The 27,554-nt window shown below is 38.0% G+C and overlaps 1 protein-coding gene across 5 annotated transcripts in view; it reads left to right on the forward strand.

The window, feature by feature from the left end:
- LOC124802416 (transmembrane protein 62-like) overlaps positions 1-26,399 on the forward strand; it is an 84,768-nt gene extending 58,369 nt beyond the window's left edge. For 2 of the 5 annotated variants that reach the window (XM_047263177.1, XM_047263181.1), the window contains exons 11-14: positions 7,940-8,061; positions 8,160-8,215; positions 8,300-8,521; positions 12,973-20,016. In XM_047263177.1, coding sequence (XP_047119133.1) covers positions 7,940-8,061; positions 8,160-8,215; positions 8,300-8,521; positions 12,973-13,039 — 467 coding nt within the window. In that variant the 3' untranslated portion in view covers positions 13,040-20,016. Of the gene's footprint in view, positions 1-7,939; positions 8,062-8,159; positions 8,216-8,299; positions 8,522-12,972; positions 20,017-26,035 lie in introns of those variants that run through there. The other 3 variants (XM_047263178.1, XM_047263180.1, XM_047263179.1) reach the window with 3 other exon arrangements.
- Positions 26,400-27,554: the final 1,155 nt, after the last annotated feature.

Raw genomic sequence — 27,554 nt, forward strand, 5'->3', positions numbered from 1 at the left:
TGGTGTTATTTGCTCTAGGCTGCTTGATGATCTGACCGAGGCAGAAATCCAAACATGATCCATGATCAGGGTGTCATTGCTGTCCATTGCATCCGTAGTGCCCACATGCACTCTTTTTCTCACCTTTGATAGAGTGGTGCTCCCATTCAAGATCAAAGCAGTCTATGATGTTGCCACAGTCCGACCATACATTCTGAACCTGATGAGCTGCTACCAGTGTCATTGTTTCAACCACACTCAGATGTCTTGTCGACACCCAGCCAAATGTGTAACCTGTGGCAGGGATGCACACGAGGGCAATTGTCCGCCTCCTTCTCCCCACTCTATCAACTGCTTTGGTGACCATGCCGCCGCCTGTCAAAATTGTCCTGTGTATCTCAATAAGCATCCAAGAGAGCCGGGTAAAGGAAAAAGTGCCTTACCCGGTCGTTGGTTAGTTGGAAACCCTGTGTTCTACCAACCAGTACTTACAGTACTGTTCTTGCTACATCTTGCTTCACGAAGGACATAGCCATGCAGACATGTGATTTCAAATTCAGCACTGCAGTTGTAAAATTGTCTATTGTCATTGTAGCACCCCTGTCTCCTCCTCCATCTGTCCAACAAGCCACCAGACTTTCGCCTCATGAGACGAAGTCACCTGCTACACAACCAGCAGGCAGGAAAGGACAGAAGGAACACTCCTGTAAATACTTCTTATGTCCCTCCAGCCAACAAACATGTGAGTCTTCCTCTGCCAAGGCCCGGAGAAATCCAACAATGCCAAATGGTCATCTCCTTTGCTGACTGGGAGATCCTCTTTGACGGTGTCACTATGTGATACCCTCATCTGGACAACTTCCATGTCACTAGGGCACACCGCTAACCATTTTTCTGCCCTGGACTCCACAGATCAACAGAAGGAGAAAACCGATGCCTATGTAGATCTCATGGACCAGGATCCTCCAGCCTCTGTGACTTGTAACAGTGAGCCTTCAAAGGCTGGCGCAGAAGCTGGAGGATCCTCTCCATTACACCCCTTCATTTTTTCCCTCCTCCCCTTTCTTCATCGTGACTCTCCCCCAATGGAACACTTGCAACATTCAGTCCAACAAAGAGGACGTATGGCTGCTCTTGGAATTGCAGCGTCCATCTTGTTCTCTACATCTAGGAAACAAAATTGCATCCTCGTGACAATTTCGAGCTCTCTCATTTCTTCCCGATCTGCTTTCACCTTCCCCCTCCCCCCCCCCCCCCCCCCTTCCCCATCTGTTAAGTAGTGTTGCCCCACCACTTTGTGCTTATTGTCATCAACCTTTGGCAGTTCACCATTTCCTGACGGAATGCCCTTCTTTTAACCACTTACATTCTCATTTATGTTTTCTGTCTGAATTATTGGCCGTTTTAGTGAACAACCTGTGGGCTGTTGACCACATTTTTCTTTTTATCCATCGTAGCAATATGGTGAAGGACATTTAATCTTTAGTCCAGGGCATCCGTTTCTCTATGGCATATTATACGCATTTTTCTCTTAAGTGCCTGATTTTAGCTGTCCTCCTTTCCATTGATTCGGCTTAATGTGTAGTCGTTTTTAACTCCTTTTTTTGTCTTTGTGTTCTGCGGTTCTGACATGGGCACATACGACCTCAGTTGTTTTTGCACCCTGAAAAAAAAGAAACAAACATTCCCTGGTTGCCTCTCCTTCCCAGTTGTCTGCCTCCCTTTTGCTTTCTTTCTTCTTGTTCCTCTCACTAACTTCACCTGACACAATCTCTATCCTAGTGCTTTTGTTAGCTAGCTCTGAGGAAGGTCAGTCTTCGTTATGTGCCTGTCAGCCACCCAAAGCCTCAGTTAGAAAGTGAGTGGATAGCATACAGTGAGAACTTTCCAGTATTGCAGAGATTAATTAGGTGGATAAAAGTCACTTTGCTGAGTGGAGACTTTTTGTTTCAGGGCAGACTTGAGGAACCTTAGCTGGGAAACTGGAGAATAAGTACATGTCAGTGATACATATCTGCAACACCTTTGTTTTTCTGTTGAAATTGTACTATTGCCTCTAGCACAGATAAACCATTACAATTCATAGAAGAATTTAACAAAGTTGTTGTAAAAAGCATGCTTGAAAATCAGTTATAATTAAACTACAGTAGTGTACAATCAGCACCTCAAAAAGAAAATTATAATTAACATAGAACCAATAGTAGTGTGTTTCTGTTAAGGTCAGTTATAGACTAGATTGGCAGCAGCAAATAAATATGTAAGTAAGTAAACAATCAGGTAAAAACAATACAGACTGCATATAATAAGCTAAATAGGTTTTCCAAAACAAATATTCTGATGTGTCTGAAATGGAAAGCTGATAATCACTGAGTATTACGAATTTTGACTACTGGCAGTGATGTATAGATTTTTAATATGAAAACATTCAAAACTCAGTGGAGGGATGCATGCTGAAAATTATTAGGAGTTGTAGGAAAACAAACCAATGGATTAGGGAATAGACTGGGATGGAAGATGTAATTATGACTATAATGAAAATCAACCAAGAGATAAGAAAGGATTGTGATGACCTAATGCAAGGTGGTTAGATGACACTATAAAATATGCATCAACCCAACCTTACCACCTAATGGTGGCTTGTGCACCTGTATGTGCAAATGCACATGCAACAATTGCTCCATCTACAGTTTCCTCTACACCATCTATGTGTGTCATTGTACTAAGGCTCTGCAAAACTGAAAAACTCGGTAGGAAGAGGGCTAGACATGGTGGAGCCATATTCATTAGTAACACTAGTTAACAGAAAATATGTGTTCACTATTTTTGTTTGGTAATTGTTTGATGCTACAATTTCATGGCCACTGAATCCATAGATGATTTAATTTTTTTTTTCTATCACTCACAGTTTTTGTCACAATGTGATTTCATTATAGATTAGAAAATTGGCAAACATATGTAATTAGAATGGAAAGTAATTGATTTATTCTGTATGAAAAGAGGTTTCTTTCTACATCTATATCTATTTTCCACAAGCCATGTTATGATGTGTGGCACCGGGTACTTTATGTACCAATATCACTTCCACACTTTCCTGTTAGTCATGGGAAGTATTTTTGATAAGTCTCTGTGAGAGCTTGAGTTTCATTAATTTTGCCTTCAAAGTCTTTCCATGAGATATACATAGGAGGAAGTAATATATCAGTTGAGTCTTCTAGGAATATTCACACTAAGAATTTTAATAGTAAGCCACATTGTGATGCACAGTGCCTCTATTTTAGTGTCTGCCACTGGAGTTGAGTATCTTCATGATGCTCTTATGCTTTCTAAACAAAGCTGTGACAAGGTGACAAGATGCTGCTCTCCTTCGGATCTTTGGTAATTTCGTCTATCAATCCTATCTGATACGAATCCCAGACATACAAGCAGTATTCAAGTACTGGCCAAATGGGAGATTTATAAGCTACGTCCTTTGTTGGTGGACAACACTTCCTGAGATTTCTCCCCCCTGCCTTACCTGCAATTATTTTCTTGTGGCTATCCACTTTAAATCATTAAATCACTCTACTTGCGTGTTCACTGATATTTTATTGGTGTGACTTCTTCCAGTGATTGTTCTACAGTCATGTAATCATACAATAATGAGTCTTTCTGCCTGTTGTAACTGGGAAACCAAGTAGGCCTATGTTAATTTCAAGTGTTGGTTCTCTGATTAGCCGCTCAGTTTAATTTTCGGCTAAGGCATTTAGAAAAATTTCACGATTCCCTGTCCATACTACCTTCCTTAATCACCTGAAGCCTCCATTCTGTAGTTTGTAAGTTGAAATTTCTACCTAATACTATAACATGACCAGAAATGTACATGAAATATTTCCCAAGTTTCCCCTCAAATGTTCCATCACTACTGCTCCTCAGGCATCGGGTATATAAAAGCATACAATGACCATGTTTGATCCATTTCTAAAAATTTACCTAAATTATTTCACATTCAGAATCTGCACTGACCTCATTAGATATTATCGTATATTCCAGTCAGAATTTAGAATTTCATTACTTTTACTGTCTGATTTCAGCCAGCTTTCTGTCCTCAGTACGGGCGTTGTTATTGATTAGAAGTGAGACTAGTTCTGGAACCTTTCTGTAGATGCTCCTGCAATTAACTAATTAATACTACATAAAGGTTTTCTTTATCCCGTCTGCTATCATGAATGCTGCTTTCTTTAATTAATAGGGATAGTATTCATCCCTGTCTAAAATCAGAATATATCTTACCATGCCTGTGGACTGATTTCTCAATATAGTGCAACATGTATGTTGCTGTCATTGTTGCCTCTTCCTTGGTGTAGGGCATGCCTGACCTATTGAAAGGGGGGGGGGGGGGGGGTTAGAGAAGGCAGGGTTCTACAATTTGCCACCTGATAACGGAAGCCGAGAAATACACATCTAAAATTGTCACAGGACCTTCTGAGCCCTGGTTTAAGCCCTCCACCCTGGTCCAAACCAGAGGATCATGATTGGTTCTGGGAACAATGCTGCAAAATTCTAGTTCTGCTTCCACCCCAAGAGTAAGTTGTCTTTACCAAAGCAGGCAGCCACGTGTAGGAACCAAGGATGGCCTGTGAACACAAATGGCAGGTATCATTCGTGCTGACATTAGTCATGATTTGCAGCTAGGTGCACACAACGAGCTCAGTTCCTGCTGGAAGAGCCTCCTCCATAGATGTGTCTCTTAGCAAGCAAACATCATGTACACAGGGCTTCTTTCCTGACCTGTCCTCTATTTCTCTAAGGGGATCCACCATTCGCCTAATTTTGAAGCTCCCAATGAAAAACTGTCCCACCCTGTGCACTCGTTTAGATCTTTCAGTGAGATCGGCCCCAGATCCAATAGACGAGGCATCTCATACTCACTCAGATGTACTTTCAACAGTGAGCAGTACCTCAAACCTGTTTTTGAGGTGTAGGGGACAGCCATATGACCTAGTACCCACTTTTGCCTGGTACACAGGCCACCATTGTTCACCATTCAGCGCCAGTTAATGTTGACCATCCAAGATGAGTGAATTGAAATGCACTGTACAGTCAGGAATCTCAGGCAATGGTATAGGCTCTGGAGGTGCCAAAGTATTTGCCTCAGATGTCCCAGTGCCACCGCACTCCAGGGCAGCAGCCTGAATCTTGCTTTTTGTAACTAACACAGCTTCCATCTGTTTACAGTCCATGGCCAATTCCACCTGCATCTGTAAACAACAGGTACACTCCCCATCAGTCATTAATCAGATTAATCACTTTTTTTATACCACAGAGAATACAACACTAACCCAAGCAGTCGTTGGACACAATTTAAAGTATTGCTACTACAGTACTTCTAATTTCTACTGCTCTCAAAAGTTAGCTCACATAGTGCAAATGCTCTAAAATTTATGCAAAAATTTAGAGTAAGTTAGTATACACATTTCAACATAGTAAGCAACATAGATACAATTCAAAGACCAATAACTAAATTAAATTCTTTGCATAAACAGGAACTACTGCGCTGCTATTGCGTCCACTGGGCTCCACAGCTGTGGCTACACTGACTATGCAACCATTGTATTCATTGATCGTGAGACTCAAAGTGGATCAGATGACAGTAGTGCTAATGGTGGCATATAAAGTCACACTAAAAAGTCAGCTCACACAATGCAAATGCATTAAAATTCATTCAGAAAGTTAGAATACGGTAGTATGTGCTAGTCAAGAAGCAGACACAATTCACTTCTTAGCAGAGGCATGTGAGAACAAAAAGTAGACTTAATCCTATGTATAAGTAGAAACTCTGCTCCTGCTGGGTTCTGCAGGTGTGGGTACTTTTGAGGTATAAGTGTGAAAACACCTCTTTATTACAAAGGAATTGTGTGTCCATTGTTTCATACTTCTTTTCTCTCTTCCCCTAAAAACATTTAATATAGCTTTTGCTTCAATAAACTGCCAATTGTATATCTCTTTTGAGTGATCAGTATCTTATGATATTGGCATTCTAGCAGCTCTGGTATCATATTTCCATCGCTTCTGACTTCTTGGTGAAAGTAGTCACTTTTTTTCTCACTGACCTCACACAGATTTTCAAAGGAAAAAAAAAAAAACAAAATCAAGGTGACTGTTCAAAAAGTGGTTGCTTAAGTATTGCTCATCATTCCAGGGCTCTTACTAAGTTGGATTAATAAAACAGTTAGAGCTGTGCATTATGTTACGTGATCATTTAGTTGGCTTGAAAGTTATGGAAATGCCCAGCTCCAATGGCAGTTGCTATGAGAGAGGTGTTGCACATCACGGAGAGGCTTACTGTTGAAAATGCGATAATGTACATTCCAAGAAGTGTTGGGGGCAGGACAGTGCTAGTACACATTTGGCATGTGTCGCTATGAACTGTCTGTATGATGTTGAGGTATTCTTGTGGCTAGCGAGATCCCCAGCTCTTTCCCAGATAGGATATGTGTGGGACCAGCTCATACGTCAACTCTGTCCCAGTGCCAGTAGATGATGTACTGAGGACCAGTTACTGCAGTTGTGGGCCAGCTTGTCTCAGGAGATGATCCAACGGCTATGTGACACCCTTTCCAAACGAAGCAGTGTAGCGTACAGGCGAAAGTGGATGCTACTTCTTACTGATAAGTGGCCTCGTACTGCTGAATTCTTTGTAAATATGACTTACTTTTATAATTACTGTAATAACATCATTTACCCTCTGAAACCGTGTAAAGTTTCATTTAGTTTCCTGCTCCTCTTCTGGATGCTTCACTTTTATTATCAAACATCATATACCGCTAGATTAATTTTATTAGTCTCTATATAGTGTTAGGATTGACAAGTAATCTATGTCACTATCTTTGATTGTGTGGGGCATGTGGTATAATAATAAAGATTTGATTTAAAATAACAAAGATTTGATTTAAAAACACCAAGGCCAAGATATTGATGTCTTTGGATCACTTAGTGCCTCTGACAACCATACCTGTGGTACACTATCCTTCCAGTGTTCTGTGTATTTGACTAGTCATATGAATGGTATTAAACCTCAGCACATTTATACCCACAGTAATCTCAGCACAAGCCTGACTCCCAGAGCCTGGGATCAACTTGGCCAGTTAAGTCTTTATATTTAGCTTAACATTTAATAAAGCTTTATGTGCCATAGAATATTCTTTAATGGAGCATGTACTGGCTGACACCGTTGAAACTTCCAGTATGGCTAAAAGAGAATAACTGAACAACTACTTTCTGGTATTTCTTGCTTTCTTGTTCTTCTTCTTCTTCTTCTTCTTCTTCTTCCTTTTCCTTCTCTCTCTCTCTTTTTCCACTACCTGTAATTCAGCTCCTTTGCAAACCTGTCATCTCTTTTGGCCTGGCAGATGCAGTTCAGTCATTACATCTCTTCAACAGAACACAATTCTCCCACAGCCGTCTGTTGCTGCACCCACTCTCAAGGTTCCCACACAAAACAACCAACACATAATTATTGCAAATCAATACTAAACTATTACTTAACAAGCCTTTACTTACTCATTTGTACTAATTCCATTGTCCCCCTCTCCCCCAATTTCACCACTTTGCTAATAAAAATAATCACATGAAAAATTTTTGAGTTACTCTTTTAGACATTACATGGCTTTCTCTCTCAATGGTGGCTAATATAGATGCCACAAGGCATTAAATAAAATGAGAATTTAAGATTAGTTGAGATAGTACTCAAAGTACCCTCCGCCACACACCATCAGGTGGCTTGCGGAGTATGGATGTAGATGTAGATGTAGGAAAAGACCCTGCAAGACCCAGCAGCCATCTCAACCCTGCTCCCTCCCCCCCCCCTCCCCCCTCCCCCCTCCCCCCAGACACTTGCAGTTACTCCATACTTTATGATGAAAGTGTTTTTGCCCCTCCAGGACTTACTGTTCTCATAATATTTTTTTCTGTTTCTAATGAGTAGGTCCGTGGTCAGTGGGTGAAGTGATAGAAGGCTACACTGGCGTAATTTTTGCATGGGGTATATTCATCAATAAGAGCTATCTCCCTGGCTCTTTCACTTACGCTTATGGATTTTTGCAGGTATTTTTCTCATTGTAATTAATTAAGGCAATATTCTTAATGCCTGTGTACAATTTCTTGTGTTCTGAAGACTGTTTTTTTCTTTTTTAATGTTTCAGATGTGTAGTTTTCAGCTTCCACTTACCCTCTTCCTTGCACATTATCTGGAAAGAAGGTACACTTTTAAAAAGAGTTCTTCTCATTGATGAGAGTAATACACATGTTGGTTGTCCTTAATTTCTGCTCTTTATATTTTCAGGCTTTATCATAAAGTCACAAACAAATCGTGCACAATAATGCATACATTTCTTCATCATTTCCCATTTGCTGTGATAGTGACATTGCAGATGATGTTTGCATATTTCTTTTGGCTTGCCTATGGAACAATGGCTTTTCTCTTGGGCCCTTTACGTACTTGGTCCGTGATTTTGGCTCTAATTTTGTGGTGTTTAGCTGTAAAACTTCCAGACAACTGTCTAAGGTAAGTGTATTCATAGTTCATATAAGAAATTCATATTTAACTGAGATAAAAGAGATGTTTACAGTTTTTTTCTCTTGGTTCAGTGATAAACCTAAGAGCAGACAAAAAAAGTCATAAACAATATGGAAATTTTCAATGTCAATATATGAAACAATACTTGTAATAGTAGAGAAGTCATGACAAAAGTCATTTATTTGACTAAGCACATGGTGAAAGAGAAGTGCAAAAGTGGAAATTTTAGGTAAGGAATAATTCCATGTACTGAGGACGAACCACTTTTGCACAGACATAGAAAATTTCTGCTGCTTTACAGATTTTTGAAAGAAAGAACTGAAAGTAATGTACCTCGTCATAAGCCCTGAAACAATCAACTCTTTCAAAAATAAAAGCTCATGTGAAGTTGTGCACTTCTTTAAATTTTAGTCCGAATCACATTTATAATATGATAATAGTCATTACCAACTTCAGCTGTAGATTAGAGATAGTTTATTCTATATGTTATAGTTTGGATGGCACTTGGTAGACAAAGCATATTCAGTATGATTGTCATCATGTTATAAATATGACTTTGTTTAAAATAAAAATAAGTTTGATAAAAATAAGTGAATCAGTCAATTTTGTCCATAAAAAGGGTGTACCTTTCTCCTTTTCATTTGGTGTGGCTGTTATTTTTAGAATACCAAAGTGTTGTGTTGAGAAGTAGTAACAAACATTAGTTTTGATATATGTAATGCATTACAGTCTTGGCGATTTTTTTCCAAAAATATTAAAATCAGTCATTGTTCAGCCCATTTTTAAGAGAAGTAATAAAATGTATCTATACTTATTAACGTTCATTCAAACAATGGATAGGCGAGGTTGGATTATCAACAATTATGGAAAGGATAGATTGCTACTAACTGTAAAGATGACATGCTGAGTTGCAATCAGGCAGAACAAAAAGATGTACATATTAAGCTATTGGCCAAAGCCTTCATTGGAAAAGAGAAACACACACTCATTCGTCCAAGCAAGCATGCCGCACCCACACGACCACTATCTCTGGCTGCTTAGGCCTGAGCAGCCAGAGATAGCAGCTGTGTGTGTGAGGCATGCTTGCTCGTGTGAAAGTGTTAACATTCATTCATTTACGCAATCAATCATGTTCCATAGATCATTTCAGGAACTAAAATCTTTAGTGTTTTCTCTCTACGGCTCCCTCTAGTACAATGGAAGTAATTTCTGGATATCTTAATGCATCTCCTATCGTCTCTCGCCTTCTTGTAGCCAGTATTTTCCACATATTACTTTCCTTGTTCATTCTGCAGAGAACTTCCCCATTTCGTACCTTGTCAGTCAACATAATTCTCAGCATGCTTCTGTAACACCACATCTCAAATGCTTCGTTTCTCTTCTTTCTTACAGTCCATGATTCACTTCCATGCAATGCTGTGCTCCATTTGAATGTACTCACAAATTTCTTCAAGGCTTATATTTGATAATAGCAAACTTCCTTTACCAAAAAAATAAACAAATAAATAGAATAAAAATTTTGAAAAATGTGATAAATGCTCTTTTTGTATGTGCTAGTCTGCATAAAAGAAATATGCAATGAGATGAACAAATATGAGACTTTTATTCAAGGACAATAATTACATTGAAGTCTCGACAATTCTTGATGGTTCACAGGACAATGTAAAAGGTAGGACATGGTTTCTAATAAAATGTGTGATCACCAGCGACAGCAGTGCATGCTCTGCAACGAGCTCCTGTGCTGGCCTCAAGATTGATAAGGAATTGTTATGATAGGGCATTCCATCCTCCACCAACATGGCTGACAACTGTTGGATGGTGATTGGTGCATGTGGACATGCTGCGGTATTTCTCCCGAATGCAACCCGCACATGCCTGATGGGATTGAAGTTGGGGGAAGAGGCAGGTCAGACCATTCACTGTATATTCTCTAGTTTCAAGAGCTGCTCTACCTTTACTGTTTGATATGGTTACTCTTTGTCATCCATAAAAATGAACTGTGGACCAAATGCACTCCTGAAAAGATGCACCTGAGTAGTAGTGTAGTGTCATAATAATGTTGTCTGGTGAGTGCACCATGTTCAAAGATTTAGAAGTCAGTACATCATTGCAACATAATGTCTCTTCACATCGAACACCTGGACCACCAAAAACAATCATGTTCAACAATGCTGGATGTACCTTCATGTTGAGAGGTGGAACACACAATGCACGGGGAACATCCTTGTACACGATAGTTTTGGTGGTCCAGGTGTTACAGTGTGGAAAGGCATAATGTTGCATGGACAAACTGACATCCAAATCTTGGAACACAGTACACTCACCAGTCAACATTATTATGACACTATACTCCTTCCCAGTGTGCATCTTTTCAGAGATGGTTTCAGCGCTGACTTCATTTTTATGTATGACATTGTGCAACCACATCAAGCAGCGCAGATGGAGGAGCTCTTGGAGCAAGAGGAATATTTGGGAAATGGACTGGCCTGCCCTTTCCCTTGACTTAAATCCCACCGAGCATATGTGGGATGTGTTGGGGAGATGTACTGCAACACGGCCACATGCACCAGCAACCACCCAGGATTTGTTAACCACCCTTTTGGAGGAATAGAATGTCCTACCAGAAGACCTTCTTACCAACCTCTGGCCAGTGTGGTAGGACTCTGCAGAGCCTAAGTTAACATTAGTGATGACCACACACATTATTAAGAAGCATGTCCCACCTTCATCATCGTCCAGAGGACCATCATAAATCACAGTGACTTCAGAGTAATTATTGTCTTTGAATAAAAGTGTCATTTCTGTTTGTCTTATTGCGTATTTCTTTCAGTTACATTCTGTACTATACCGTAGCAGTTCTTTCTAAGTGTGGTCCAAGTTTCACTGAGCTTTGTTACTTGGCAGCGACAAAGTGTGCAAAAGTTACTTTTGTCCTTGAGTTTTGCGCATCAGTGTTTATCTTCCTTGCTTCATTCATCACACAGTATTTGATTCTAAAGTAGAAGAATCCCCTCACCTGATGATGAAGAAACAGAAAGAATTTTGTTCTGACTACAAGAGCACACACATAACGTCAAACAGAACAGTTCATTACTTCAAGAAGACTGCTACAGGAAAACACTTGCTATGGAGTGGCTGCACTACTAGTCCGAGACACGCAGACTAAATGCCAACGTATGACTAAGAGGGAGGCGGGCCGGGCCCGACTCTATAAGCCTTTGGCCGGCCTGTAGAGTGTGCACTACAGAATGCTGTGCTCGCAGTCAAAAGTGGGTGCCTCTGCCGTCACTAGCGTTTGTGACTTCTGTGGCATTCCATACAGCTGTCCGAATATGGTGGTTGCAGTATCTTACACAGGTCGCTACAAATTTTATAGTGTCATTGTTTATTACTTACTGTGGCTGTACATAAGAACTATTCTTCTTACATACATTTTTTTTCTTCTGCAAAATATTTTATGCTCCATTTATTTCTATATTTATTCTTTGCTCATGGACTCTAGGTGATAATTTTCAGCTGTGAGTATTGAGTCCACCATACAATTTTATGTGCAGACAAATGTAAAATTACTTCAAGGATTTATATATGAGCAATAAAAGAAATAGGACTACACATAAAAAGTTTATTACACATTTTCTGTTACAATGTAACACCTGACATCTACTTTCGTATCAAACAATGGAATATCCAGGATGGAATGTAACTCACCATATAGTGGAGCTGCTGAGTTGCAGATAGGCATAACAAAAAGACTGTCACAATTATAGCTTAAGGCCTTTGTCTACAATACACACACACACACACACACACACACACACACACACACACACACACTGCAGTCTCAGGCAACTGCCACTGGTAGTGTAGTTTCAGTTTTCTGAGACTGCAGTCGTGTGGGGGGGGGGGGGGGGGGGTATTGTAGACAAAGGCCGTAACGGCGGAAAGCTATAATTGTGAGAGTCTTTTTGTTGTGCCTATCTGCGACTCAGTATCTCCGCTATATGGTGACTAGTTTCATTTTAACTACTCATTTATACTGTATATATATTTCTCTCTGAGTAACTTCAAAAAAAAATGTTTAATTGGTTTCGTTCATTCATGTAGGTAGTTTGTTAAGAAAACCTTTTGCCAGCTACTATCACTGTCTGCTATAAATGTTACTGTCTTGTGTAATTTTCTTTTTTTCATGTAATATGTTTTAAAAATGGAAAGGTGTTTTTATTGCTTTTCATATATTTATAAATCTTCTTAGTTGTGACAGTACATTTACTAAATGTTTCATAATATTTATTTTAGCTTGTTTGTTGACCTTTTGTCTCACTTTCATGTGTATATTCAGTTGTAAACAAAAACAATTAATTTAAGTCTAATCACTCTCATGTTAATTCAAGGTGAAGTTCTTAACAAAGCATTAATTTTTATCCATTGAAATCTTGCAGGGAAGCTGCTTCAGTGTGGAATATAAGAAATCTTCATAGTGGAGTTGGGGAAATAAGTGCTACCTGAAGTTAGTTACTACTTGTACTGCATGCAAATGTACCTGTTCACTCCAAAATGTTTAATTTATTCCTCCATGTAGACTTCTGACTGTGATTGTTAAGCTTTTAGTGAGTATACAGTAGATGCATTTTAAAGAGTTCCTTTATAGTAATTGTTTAAAAGAAATAAGTTACTTTTATATATCTGTATCCATTCCCGTGTTGTACAAGTAGTTTATATCCACTATAGATGCTCTGTGTACTTCCAAAGAATAGCATTTAAAGAAAGAATGTATTTTTGTATTTTTATTAATTTTTTTCCTGCATGTTGTGGATAATGAAATATTTTCTAACAAAATAATGAAATATGTATTACTATATTTATAAAGTGATTCCATTCCTACTTGTGCCAAACATTTATTGCTATTCTGTCTTACTGCGCGAAGTACTGAACATATAAAGTCTATTTTGTTTGACAACTTGTTGGACCACATTTCAAATGTACTCTTCTTGTAGAAAACTGTTTGTATCCCTAAATAATATCTAACTATGTACCTTAAATTGGTGACATTTGTTCATTTGCATAAGACAGTTGATCAATCAGCAGATCATGTATTGCAATGGAAGACATCACCAGTTACATTAGTTGAAGTAGAAAGGATAGATATTACAACATTAAATAGAAGAATTTTGATTTTTAATAATTTAGTGGGATTGTATCTGTCTTGTATATCCTTATCTAACATTAACCTATATTTATGTCATCTGCTTTGTGCATTCACTTAAATGTACTTGTTTGTTTTTATGTAACTATCATTCATTGTATTCTGGTTACTCTAATAACAGAACTCTTTTGAGTGATTTTTGAGGTGTTCCATGGTATAATTAATAGACAATATTTTTCTTGATGTCAAGCCAGGTTGACAATACCATTATTGTGCAATCTGATCAGAGGTCAAACAGAGGGTGTGTGTAAGACCATAGTCAGAAACACCTTTCAAAGATTATTAGGTAATCCGTTTTATTATGCACAAAAATGGAGTCTCAACCTGGCTGAGCATCCAAAAATATACCTTCTGCAAACAACTACACTGTCTTAACTGAGTTTTTAGGTTTCTCCATCTAACTATTTGTTATTGTGTTTTCCATACTGCAAATTACATGAACACAGCAGACAGGTATGTCAGTGAAATATTAACTTTTTGTGTGTACACCATGACTTCGGTCAGAGAACTGTCTTCAGTTGTAAATTGTTTAAGAAATTTGAACAAATGCTACTGCTGTTCATAATTGTGAAACTGATGGTAGTTGTACTTATCTGTGATGAAACTGTTGTGCTTTCAATGTATGTTATTAGTCATAAGTATATGAAATCAGATTTTACATGTAATCCAAGTACATTTGAAGATAAAATCCTGAGAACTGTATCAGTATTGTAGACAGTGAAATGAGTGCCTGTGCATCTTATCTCATGACACGTGCGGTAATTGTGCTTTTACTGAGAGCATGTATTGTAGCTGTACGTAACTTCTGTTTGTAATTCATCATATTTTGTCTGTTTCCATATACTGAATGTCATTGAACTAAAATGTTATGTACATGGGTGTTGGCTGGTAACAATTATATATGTATATATTTTTGACATTCTGGTCATTTGTGCAACATTCATCTTAAACCAGTGGAAATTCAGCATAATACTACAGAAGTTGTAAGGTGATTAATTTTGAAATTAGTAACAGCAGGAGTCCTGACATATTTACAAGAAATGTTCATTCTTAGAAACAGGTGAGGGAAGGAAACTTCACTTTACAATATGCTTGAACATGAGGGAGCCTGATTGTGACTGTACTGAGTACTTAAGATTTTTTAGCAAGTACCCAACAATGCCAAACTACCATCTTTTGCTCTATTCCCTTCCTCTTTATATACTTCATTGTTTAGTTCGTATGTAGTAAACACGAGAAAAACTATTATTGAATAACAGATCAAAAAATTAAAAGCTGTAGTATCGAACAATTTACTAAATTACTTTGTCTTCAGTAAAAATTCCCAGCCATGTATCTGTGTTGGAACATCTACATTCACACACTTATGCAAGACACAGTTTTCATGAACTTCCAGATTTCATAGTTTTATGTTGGACAAAAGTCTTGGTAATTTATAATTCAACCTAGCCCATGTAACCTGTTGCTAACATCTTGACTTGCTGTTGAAAGTTTATCTTTGTTCCAAACATCTTGGGGGAAAGTTTTCTCAATAAGAACAAAATTTGACTGTCCTGGCTGTGTTCTTTTAGCATTTCCAATCATTTTGGTTACATGGACTGTGAACCACTTTTGGCCAGTTTTAAATTATTAGAGCATGATTTCCATTAGAATTTTATATTTTAAATGCTTGTCAGTTCTAAAATAAGATCTTTTTCACCAGCATCGCGCTGTTGAAAAATGACTGAATACACCAACTTATTGAATAGTTCCCATCAGCATGTCACTGCCCTTGTGTAATAGCTAAGTAACATGTGTTATTCAGCAAGTAATATTTACTGGTTTTGTCAATTTTTCGATCTAATGGGACCATTTTCACTATCACTGTTGGTAGGGGGCTTTTTACTTGGCAATGGGAGTACACAAGGGATGGAATGTCGCATTGATTGAATGCAAGTCTATCAGTGACCAATTAATACAGTGAAATTCAACATTAGACCTTTCAAGTTAAATGCTATACATACATATGCAGCAACTTCAGCAGCTGGTGATGAAGAGTTAGAAGAATGTTATAAAAAGTAAGTTACCATAGTCCAAGGAGATTTGAGTGCTAAGGTAGGGGAATGAGACTTGTCAAATGCAGTACTTGGTTGTCATGGTTTGGACAAAAACAAAATGATCACAGATATCAAATGATTCAGGTCTGTCAGGAAAATAGGTTTGTTATTATCAACACCTGCTTCCAACATCATCCACAAAGACTTTACTCCTGGAACTTACCATTATCAGATTGACAATTCTCTGACTGGGTTAAGATGGAGATCATCCTTTAAAAACATCAGGTCTCTTCATGATGCTGACTGTGGTTCTGACCATCAGCTTCTATATCTTGAACTGAGAATGAAACTGTTGGAATGTAAATGGTTCCCTCCAAAAGCAAAAGGCTGAAATTGAAATTTTTAGGAATCAAGTCCACAAAATACTTTTGACGGGTCAGTCAGTTAATGTGACATCCGCAGAAAAATTGAATTTCCTGAAGAAGACTTTAGTTAAAACAGTTGAGGAATTAGTCAAGGATACAAAAAAGTGAAGAATAAATGTAATTGGCTTATTAATGAGACCACATAAATCATTAAGGACAGAAAAGTAGTGAAGATGAGAGAATTACAGGGAACTCCACTGTGTGACAACTTAGCAGTGTTAATACAGAGAAGTTACTGAAGATACAAGAATAATTACATGAGTGAAACATGTGATAGAACTGAGAAGTTCCAGGATCGCTCTAAGACCAGGTGCATGTTCAGTGAAATAGAGAAACTAACAAGATCCTTCAAACCAAGGACATGGGTTGTAGATTTTGAAGATGGCACACACTGACTGATATAGAACTAGCTGCTCACCAGTGGAGAACATACTACATGAATAAAAATGGAAAACTTGGTAATGAATACACTCCAGTAGAGAAGGAACATAATATCTTAGGAAAAGAATAAATCTGAAAACCTATAGGTAAACTGAAAAACAAAAAAGCATCTGGATTGACCTTATTAATGCCAAAATTATCAAAGCATCTGGAGATCTGAGTTAGGAAATCATTGTGTGATTTATGTAACAGCATGACTGGACCATGTCAGTAATGATTCACTTTCATAAGAAAGAAAACACATAGCATTGTGGGAACTACAGAACCATGTCCTTGATTCCACATGCCAGCAAGATTGAGCTGAATGTCATCCATGAATGCCTGAGAACCTACTAAGATAAATAAATACCGCCAGAGCAAGCTGGGTTTGTGCATAAAGAAAGAACACTAGAGCAGATTCTCAATGTGAGACAGCTAACTGAAAACGTATATAATTCAGTACCACTTTAGTTCTTTGATTCGTAGAGTGTAGCAAGACATTTGACTGTTTCTGATGGAAATAGCGTACTAGGAGAAATGGACTTTCCTTATCATCTTACCCTTATCAGAAATCTCTGTTCTGATATCAAGAGACTAATCGACCTAGGTAAGATTTTCAAGTCTCTTTGAGCCATGTAAAGGAGTTCAACAGGCATACATTCTGTCACTAGTTATATTTAACTTCTGCTGAGAATATGTTATGAGAAAAAGTCTTCATGGTTGGACTGGTGGTATCCAAATTGGAGGGCAAAGAATCGAATTTAAGATTTCTGTAGAATCACAAGGGGAAATGAAGGAACTACTAGATAGAGCGAACACAGAATATGAGAAACTTGGATTGTAAGTTAGTAAGAAAAAGGTCAAGCTCATGAGTCAGTACCAGCTACTGATGTATTGTCGGTTTATGAAGAAGTTGATCAGTTTGTCTACCTGGGCTCGGTGGTTCTGAAAGAGAGCAGCACTACTCAGGAAATATGATGTAGAATTGTTCTTGGTTGGGATGTTGCATCAAAGCTGACAGTGACTTGGAAGGACTGAGCCACCAACCAGACACACTAAATTAAGAGTGCTGAAATCTGTAGTGTTTCCAGTTCTCTTTTATGGTGCTGAAATGTGGACAATAACTGAAGAAGAAATGATGCTTTTGTGATGTGGAAATACAGAAGGCTGCTGAGAATATCACAGATGGATGACCAAACCAACAAATCAGTCCCTCAAGAACTCGGGGATCCTGCAGTTCTTTGGACACACAGTTTGGTAACGAGAGAATAACTTGGGAAAGATGGTCATTCAAGGCAAAGTCAAAAGGAAAATATGGCGGGAAGACCACATAGTTGATGGATGGACCAGTTAAAGGGGAAGGCAAACCAAACATGGGCGAGCTACAAGATCAGAAAGCATGGAGACAGATTGTTAAGAGGCTTTTGTGATCGATCAGCAGTGTTGATGATAATGGACAAGAGTAATGAACTTCACAGAAATAGTTTTCTTCCTCAAAAGTGTGTTTTAAGTTTGGATTTGTTTGTTCTTTTTTATTCCATACAGCTGACATGATATTTCATTTCATATCATGCACTCCCTTTTCCAATATGTGACATTGTTTTCATTGTTAAGCATTTGAAAAATATCCATTGTTGAAATAATTTATTAATTATCATATTCGAGTTCAATGTCATTGCAAAGTAGGTATACTGCATTACAAGTAAAGACCGCATCCACATTTCAAAACATCTTTATTTCATTACCAGTTTTGGAATAACAATTTTGTTTTAGATCATTACGTGCATCACCTGGAAGCATGTATCAGCTGGCATAGTAGTGGTAATAATTAATTATGTAATTTGTATTGATATGTATTAACTATTACAAATTTTTATGTATAATTACAATTGATACACATAAGGTTTTTTTTAATTCCAAAACTGTCGTAAAATACAGATATTTTGAAATGTGACTGTGATTGGTCCTAATTTAGTATATGTACTCCATAACTGTGTTGTTGCTACCTGTCGTCCACTTGTAGTCAGAGCTTAATTGAAGGTAATATCATTTGGACCATTCTAACTTCTGACAGTTGTTGAATTTACTACTTGGGAAATGACTCTTTCTTTGTGACAGCAAAGTGAAAGTGAATAAAAACACTATGCAGAACTTAAGAGGAATATCTGCTTACTAAATGTCAAAACTCTTTTGTCACTGTGTGTGTACGGGAAGGAGCAGATAAAAAATTGTCAGAAGTCATGGAACAGATGTATGGACATGGTTAAGAGGGAAAAGTTGCTCTACTTGAAATTGAGAGGAGTGCAACTTGTATTACTCCTAAAACACTGTTTGGCACTTCACAACATTCACTTTTTTGCCCCTTTCTTGTTATAAAATAAGTTCTTTGAAAATTGCAAAAAAAATCCAAAATATTGGTTATTTTGTGTGCGTTTAGGCTTTTCCTCACTTTCTCTCGTTTTGACAGCTGTCACTTGACAGTATTTACTTTCAGTTTTTCCTCCTCATTGTAAATACAGTGTCCCATAATAAGATTTTAATTTTTGTCAATTCAGTCAAACCAGACAGTTTGAAGTTGTCCACCTTATTCACTGGTTTTGAGTCTTAATTCCACAGTTATTGCATATTTTCCTCATATTGTAATTTACCACTAAATTGTTGCCATATCGTATGTTTTGCAAATTTTGGGGAGTGGTACTTTTAACCAATATCTCCATCTCCGATTCTACGCAGAATCGAACTCCTATGTGTAAAACAGCTTCAGATTATGTTTAGTTTGATAAGTTGCTAAGTACGCATGTTATCAAACACTGGATGAGTACAGACTCTGGGCAATTTGTGTTTCGTTTTAAGAAAAACTAATTTTTTCTTGCATCTCAATTTTTATGATGTGTTAGCTCCTAAACCATATGGTGGTATGTGTGGAAACTGCAAAATGTTTTGTGAATACTGTTAGTAGTAAATAAGTAACATAATAAAACAACATGTGTGAACAGTGAAAATGTAGTAAGTGATAATATTTTTATTTTGTTTTTTGTTAATATAGAAAAATTTCTTTGAAGTCACAAAGTGCTCTCACTATCAAATACTGGATGAATGTAGTGTGGGTGATTTGCTCATCGTGAGTTACACTGCCTTAAGATAGATGTGCAGTTTTTAGCTTTAGTACTTGATTTATCGTGTTAAACCTTTAATGTAAGATTATACCTACTAAAGAGCAGATTATGACAGCATTGATCAATTATTACATGACACATGGAAAATAAAATTTTTGTTGCCTGGGGGATCCATTAAACCTACAACGGGGACTAGTGACCATTTCAGTTGTTTATTAATATAGATGATTGTTTTGTTTTGGAATAATGGATTAATCCAAATATATCAAATGTTAATTTTAAAGTCTTTATGTACATTGATATGCTTATAATTCTTGTTTAACCCTGTAACATAGTATTTTTTTCAAATTATGTTCCAAAAAACATTTTTTTATTAATGAAAAACATCCTGTAATGAGCCACATTACATATATAGACATATAAAGAGACCATTAAAAGCTCAAAATAATGAGTTACAAAATTTTGAAGCTCACCGATAATAAAATTGCCAGTATATTCGTTCACTGGACTTTGTGTAAAAATCTTGAAACTTGAAGTCCTTTTTTAGTTTCTGTGTAGGTATGAAGTCTAACCATATGTTTTACAACTGTCTCCAGTGAACATAAATCTTGGAGCAGCTGGCTAAAGCACAGTGAATGTATTTATCTTACACCACTGGCAAGAAATTGTAACTCAGCTGATGAATTGTCATCACTTTGTCTATAATGAAGTAACATCACATTCTTTTTCACTTTCTAAGCAGCTAAATTCAGTGTCAAACTCAGAATCACTATAGCCATCCTTTCTTGAAACCACTGTGTAAAGAAGAATAGAGGAGAGGCTGAAAGGGTGCATTTTGTTGCCAAGTATCGATGACTGCACACAGTAAAGACGAAATCTAATGGCAACCACCTCAACCAAAATAAATCAGCCAGGTTACAAATGTAGTACCAGATGCTCTCTAGTGGCTCAACACTTAACTATCAGTGCCAAAATGCATATAAGGGGGGTTTTATTATTTTCTAAGGCCTGTTCATAAGTTGCCTGAGTGTACTCAAGATTTTAAGTTTCTGTCAAAATAACAAAAATTAGATAACTCAGCGTTTCATGTTAAGGTGCTGTTATCCTACGATGCAATGTGCAAAATTACTTTCAATAAACCCAATCTTACATTTTAGCCCCTTGCAAATTTGTGCCCATGTTTATTACAGCATGCTAGCTCATCTACATCTACATGATTACTCTGCAATTCACATTTAAGTGCTTGGCAGAGGGTTCATCGAACCACAATCATACTATCTCTCTACCATTCCACTCCTAAACAGCGTGCGGGAAAAACGAACACCTAAACCTTTCTGTTCGAGCTCTGATTTCTCTTGTTTTATTTTGATGGTCATGCCTACATATGTAGGTTGGGCTCAACAAAATATTTTCACATTCGGAAGAGAAAGTTGGTGACTGAAACTTCGTAAATAGATCTCTCCGCGACGAAAAACGTCTTTGCTTTAATTACTTCCATCCCAACTCGCGTAACATATCTGCCACACTCTCTCCCCTATTACGTGATAATACAAAACGAGCTGCCCTTTTTCGCACCCTTTCGATGTCCTCCGTCAATCCCACCTGGTAAGGATCCCACGCCAAGCAGCAATATTCTAACAGAGGACGAATGAGTGTAGTGTAAGCTGTCTCTTTAGTGGACTTGTTGCATCTTCTAAGTGTCCTGCCAATGAAACGCAACCTTTGGCTCACCTTCCCCACAATATTATCTATGTGGTCTTTCCAACTGAAGTTGTTCGTAATTTTAACACCCAGTTGAATTGACAGCCTTGAGAATTGTACTATTTATCGAATTCCAATGGATTTCTTTTGGAACTCATGTGGATCACCTCACACTTTTCGTTATTTAGCGTCAACTGCCACCTGCCACACCATACAGCAATCTTTTCTAAATCGCTTTGCAACTGATACTGGTCTTCAAATGACCTTACTAGATGGTAAATTACAGCATCATCTGCAAACAACCTAAGAAATAAGACACCATTAAGTGCTGTTACTCTCAAATGCTGAACCGCTACCTCTCAAAATTCTGTTCAGATAAAATGATGTAGTTGTTCTTGACGTGGACTACTTCTTCACTTCAACTATTCCTGTGCTGAAAACTGGAAGCTATAAGCAATTCTCATATCTCTCTTTCTCTGTCTCTACCAAAGTAATGGAAAGCTCTTCTGGTATATACAGTCACATTGCTTTTCTGGATACAATATCATGTAAGAAGTAACACTTCATTTACTATTTGTGAATATACATCTATCTGACATTAATCCTGTACAATGTTCATCAATAGCAGTTCTGTACAATCTCTACAACAGAATGAATCTCATTTTTTTCTTCTCTGATGCAAGCACTATTGTCATGGCACACCCACTTCTGCGAGTCACTGCGCAGCACTGGAATACTTAGTGAAACTGCTGTCATCATCCCACCTTGGGGATGTGCGCATTCATCAGGGCCAATGTACACGCACACACGAAACAACTTTCCAACAGTTTACAATTCTAAACAAATTAATCAATACAACACACACACACACACACACACACACACACACACACACACACACACACACACACCGAGGTGAGGTGGCGCAGTGGTTAGCATACTGGATTCCCATTCAGGACGATGATGGTTGAAACCCACATCCGGCCATCCTGATTTAGGGTTTTCCATGATTTCCCTAAATTGCTTCAGGCAAATGCCGGGCTAGTTCCTTTGAAAGGGCACGGCAGATTTCCTTCCTAATCCGATGGGATCGATGACCTCACTGTTTGGTCCCCTCCTCCCAAATCAACCAACACACACACGCACACACACACACACACACACACACACACTCACACACACAGAGAGAGAGAGACAGATATGAGTTTTTGAAAGGTAGGCCAGTATGTTATTGTAAATAATGCTTGTTGAGTCTATGGTGTAATTGCCAAGTACACAATTTTGAAAAAAAAAGCCTGTATGCTTGACCATGGTATGGAATCAAAAAATTCTAACACCATAGTAAATACCAGTATCTCTACTGAGACATTTGAAGGCATCAGTAGCTGCCTTATTTTCTCATGCCCTTTTATTATTGTAATGCCATTATTACAGCCTTCACTATTAATTCACATGAAGCCATTACTTTCCGTCCGCCCCGATAGCAGAGTGGTCAGCGTGATGGATTGCGGGCCTGGGTTCGATTCCCAGCTGGGTCGGAGATTTTCTCCACTCAGGGACTGGGTGTTGTGCTGTCTTCATCACCATTTCATCCCCGTCTGGCATGCAGGTCGCCCAATATGGCGTCGACTGTAATAAGACCTGCACCAAGGCAGCTTGACCTGCACTGCAAGGGGCCTCCCGGTCAATCACGCCAAACACTCATTTCCATTTTTAACAATTTATTTTCTGAATGAGATGTATATGATTATATGTAAAGTGCTTGGTGAGACATGTGTAAAGGTGAGCGGATTTGAGGTAGCGGAAAAGACTTAAAGCTATGTGTGAATAAATTACATACTGTTTACTGCACAGCAACAAAAAGCGAGACTTTTTCTATTGCATCAATCAGAAAAAATTACAGCAATAATTATATCACCCTTTACTCCTGCCTGTATTAATAATGTTTATGTGATGAGTGAAAATACATTCCAAATAATCTGTTAGACAGGGAATAACTTCAAATCCTACTGATTATGAGATACATTTGCTAAAAGAAAAATAATAATAAATAAATAAAGCAGATATGTGAAGAACTCTGTTCATTTATAGAATACAGTTAAACGTGAAGATGAAAATTGCTTGCAGTTACTGTGTCTCCTACTCTGCTTACCTAATTCATACTTAAAGAAATGTTTTTTAGTGGTATCAGTTACTCCGACTACAATATCTACAAGCAAGCAGTGTGTTGTTTGCTACTGCCAGTGTTGCAGTCAAATGACTTTGTGAATCTATTAACTGAAAGCAAAATATTATAAACAATGTCAAATTAGACACTCTTTCTTACGCAGTTCATCCACTTGATTTTTAGTCCAGTATTTTACTAGGGTTTAGTTTTTATATCGTGTGGCGTTCTTTTAAATAAAATGGTTATGTTCTGAAGCATGATGTTCAACTGACATGGCCAGAAAATGAATATTGCAATTCTATACAAATGTTCTGTTGAGATCAAAAAGGAAGGAAGGTTAACAGTTAACCCTATGAGAATGATGCGGTCATTAGACACTGAGCATAGGCTTAAGTTGTGGAAGAAAATTAGCTGTTTTCTTTTCAAATGAATTATTCCACCACATTTGTCTAAATCAATTTAGGTTATGGTAACTAAGAAAAAAGTAAATCTGGATGTCTGAATGGGAATGTGAACTGCCATCCTCCTAAATGCACTGCCAGAAAAAAAATAGTACATCTGGAAAGATGACATCGATTTTCATCCGACGGCAGCATATGCCACCTGGAGGATAGTAGATGTACTGATAATGGTTTCAGTGTCATCTGCTAACAGATAGTGTAGGTGCGTAGCTACCAGTGCGCCATATGTGACTACCTTTTCATAAGGAATGCTCACAGCCAGAAAGCTCAATGTGTTGCAAACATGTGAAGCAAGCAGGCAACCAACCATGCCACAGAGAAGCACTCGTGCTTCTTACAGCCAACTGCACAAGTTTGAATGGGGGCAAACTGTGGCCATTCCTGTGTCAGGATTGATCCTTTCGGTGAACTGCCACACAAGTTGAACGTACTGTATCATTTGTGAAACAATGCTCGTACCAGTCATGTGAACATTCTCACACCAGTAAATGCCCACCAGGATTGTTGTATTCTAAGGGCGACAGTGGCAGATCATACAGCTATCACAGTGCAGATAAGAGGGCTTGTAAGCCCATATGTGTCAACACTGCGAACCGATCATTAGTAGCGGGACTATGGGCATGCACATCTCTAGACCATCTTCCACTCAACGTGCATGGCTCGACTGGTGCTATCAGAGGATCACTTTGAAGATGGAATGGTGCAGTATGGTCTTCACCAATGACAGCAGATTATGCCTGCATACAAGTGCGAGTTGTGTACATGTACGATTTACATTTGGTGAGCACTGTCTCATAGAGTGCATCCATCCCAAGCCTTATGGTCTGGTGTTCAATAAGCTACAACTCTTGTTCACCTTTGGTGTTTCTGGAGAGGATGCTAACCAGCAGTCAGTACATGCAGAATGTTGTTAGATCTGTTTTCTTGCCATTCTTGCAACACGAAGATGACGTGTTGTTCAAACAGCGTAATACTCACCCACATACTGATATGAGAACCAGAAAGGTTGTTGTAAAGAAGATTAATTCTATACCTTTGTACATTAAGAGATGCTTACACTCTATAAATAAGATGTTATTAAACATAAAGCCACAGTCAGTCCCTCGCCTAGTGGAACAGGTTCTCTCATACAAGTCTCCTGTTTTGTTGTATGAAGAGCAACCACTTTCAGTAAACCGTCATATATTTCAGTGTTAATTCTTAGGTAATTCTGGTAATTTTCAGCTTCACCACACACCGCAAAATAACATACGATGGTGAAATTGTCACTTTAATTATCACCATCTTCATCACGTGGGTCATTCTTTGTGCATCAAATTCTTTGTTAACATTTTTTCATCACAGCAAATAATGAAAATATGCCACGGCAATTGTCCTCCAAGACGAAGTTGTGGGAGTAAGGGTACAAAACTGTGCTGAAAACAGCATAAAGATTCCTCCCCGCCATGCAATTTTGAGAGAGGAATCTTTCTGCAGGTCTCTCCTTGTCCTCACCGTTGGTGGTTTCCTTTCATCTCTGGGTTTGAGTGACCTGCTCATCCTTTTTAACCTTCCTCAAAAATAACAAATTGTAGTGAAAGTTAAAGTGGTTTGTTATATGTGTCTGTCAACAGTACTAAATATTTCACCTCCTGTAGGAAAGTATTACACCGTCACCCTACCTTTCTGTCTTCCTCCCCCTCCCCTTGAGTGAATTTTGCTTTTGATACAATACAACGGGAAGTTTTATATACCAGATCTTTTCAAATTTAGATACCACAAGACAGAATTATTAGGAGTATCTGACCACACTGTACTAATTTCACTATTCACACTTTTACAGTGATACAGACAATTCTTACCTAGAAAGCAAATTTCTCTGTGAAAAACTGTGCAACTTTATCAATAGTCAAAGAAGTAATGAATTATTATCAGTAATGTTGCCACAAACAACTACTATAGATGCTTACAATACTTTCTTTTTGTTCTTCTAGAAAAATTTTGAAAAGGCATTTTCCAAAGGACCTGACCAGATGCATACAGCAATGAGGACAGTTCCAACCAGTAAACATGCAGTAGTAAGGGCAAATGAAGCACTAAAAATTCAAAATGACATCTGGTGTATATGAAGTTCCAGTATAATTTTTAATAAAAATTGTGAAGACCTAGGTACATATTGTAAATCAACCAGTTTGAGGTGTTTCACCAAAGATTAAAAACTTCAAAAGTGATGCCATTATTCAAATGTGTAACATGCATAAAGTTGAAAACTATCACCCTTTTCCACCCATCTCAGCTAATCAATAACAGAGTCCCTCTTGTTATTCCACCATAAGGAAACAGCATTACACTACAAACTTTTTTTGAGTCACCATGTCTGAACATCAATAGAAGTATTGAAATATGAAGAATCAAAGGATTCCTTATTAGCTTTTTCATTAGATAAAAAAGTCACATTATCCCTTACACTTGGGTTTGTAAGTTACTGATGTAAGTTTACATTCTTTCTTAATATGTTCTAATAAATTTTCTTTGTTTGGAATTGCGTGTCATTTTTGTTTACTTTCAGAAACTATAAGAACAGATTTTCAGAATGTTCAAATCAAGCAGAGGTGTAACTAGGCCGAGGCAACCTTTGCAATACCCCAAGGATAAGGATCTTCTGGCACCCAAATGAAAGACAAGTAAAGAAGTTGTAATTAAAATGGGAAAGAAAAGTGGAATATGTGGCATGCATCAGTGTATGTGTAGAAATATCCTTACTGTGTTGGTGATCAGTACCTTTATCCAGAAGTAGTTCTCTTAAAACACGCCAAATGGATTTTGATCCATTCAGATTGTGCCAACTGCTCACAGCTGCTGACAGATATACATCAGGTGCTTGATGGCCACCAATACTCCATCCATTAATGGAAGGAAAAGGTCAGGTGTACATAGACTGCTAAGCTATGGTTGCCTGCCCCCAGAAGAAAACACAGTCCATGTAATTTCTTGCAAACATTTGTGTAGGGAGGAGAACAGTATGGAAAGAAGTCACACAGGTGATTTCTCTGACAAACAGAACACTTTCGGCCATTTACGTTGTAATCAGTATGAAAGACTACAAACATAAGTCACTTAATTTGTGTGTTGCTAATTCTGGCCCATGAACTTCCTGAAAAGTAAGCTGCATACTTTTCACTCCACTGCCTGCTACTGCCCCACACTATGCATTATTGGTGGCTCTGGGCATGAAATGGTCAGCATACACTTGTCCATTATACAAGTCACTATTTAAATTTATTCCTTAAAGATGCTATCGAAGCTAATCAAGATACAATCATATTTTTTTGAAACAGTGGAGAACATCTATACATTTCTCCATCATAGCATGCTACGGTGGCATAATTTAAAACTTATTCTGTATTTACTTCCAAGGTCACACTGAGGCTACTAATCCAATGTGCTGAGATGGGAAGTACAACACCATCTATGCACGTCATTGAAAGGCATAATTCTTATGAATAAGAAATG

This window comes from Schistocerca piceifrons, chromosome 6 (assembly GCF_021461385.2).
Source record: "Schistocerca piceifrons isolate TAMUIC-IGC-003096 chromosome 6, iqSchPice1.1, whole genome shotgun sequence".
NCBI classification, from domain to species: Eukaryota; Metazoa; Arthropoda; class Insecta; order Orthoptera; family Acrididae; genus Schistocerca; species Schistocerca piceifrons.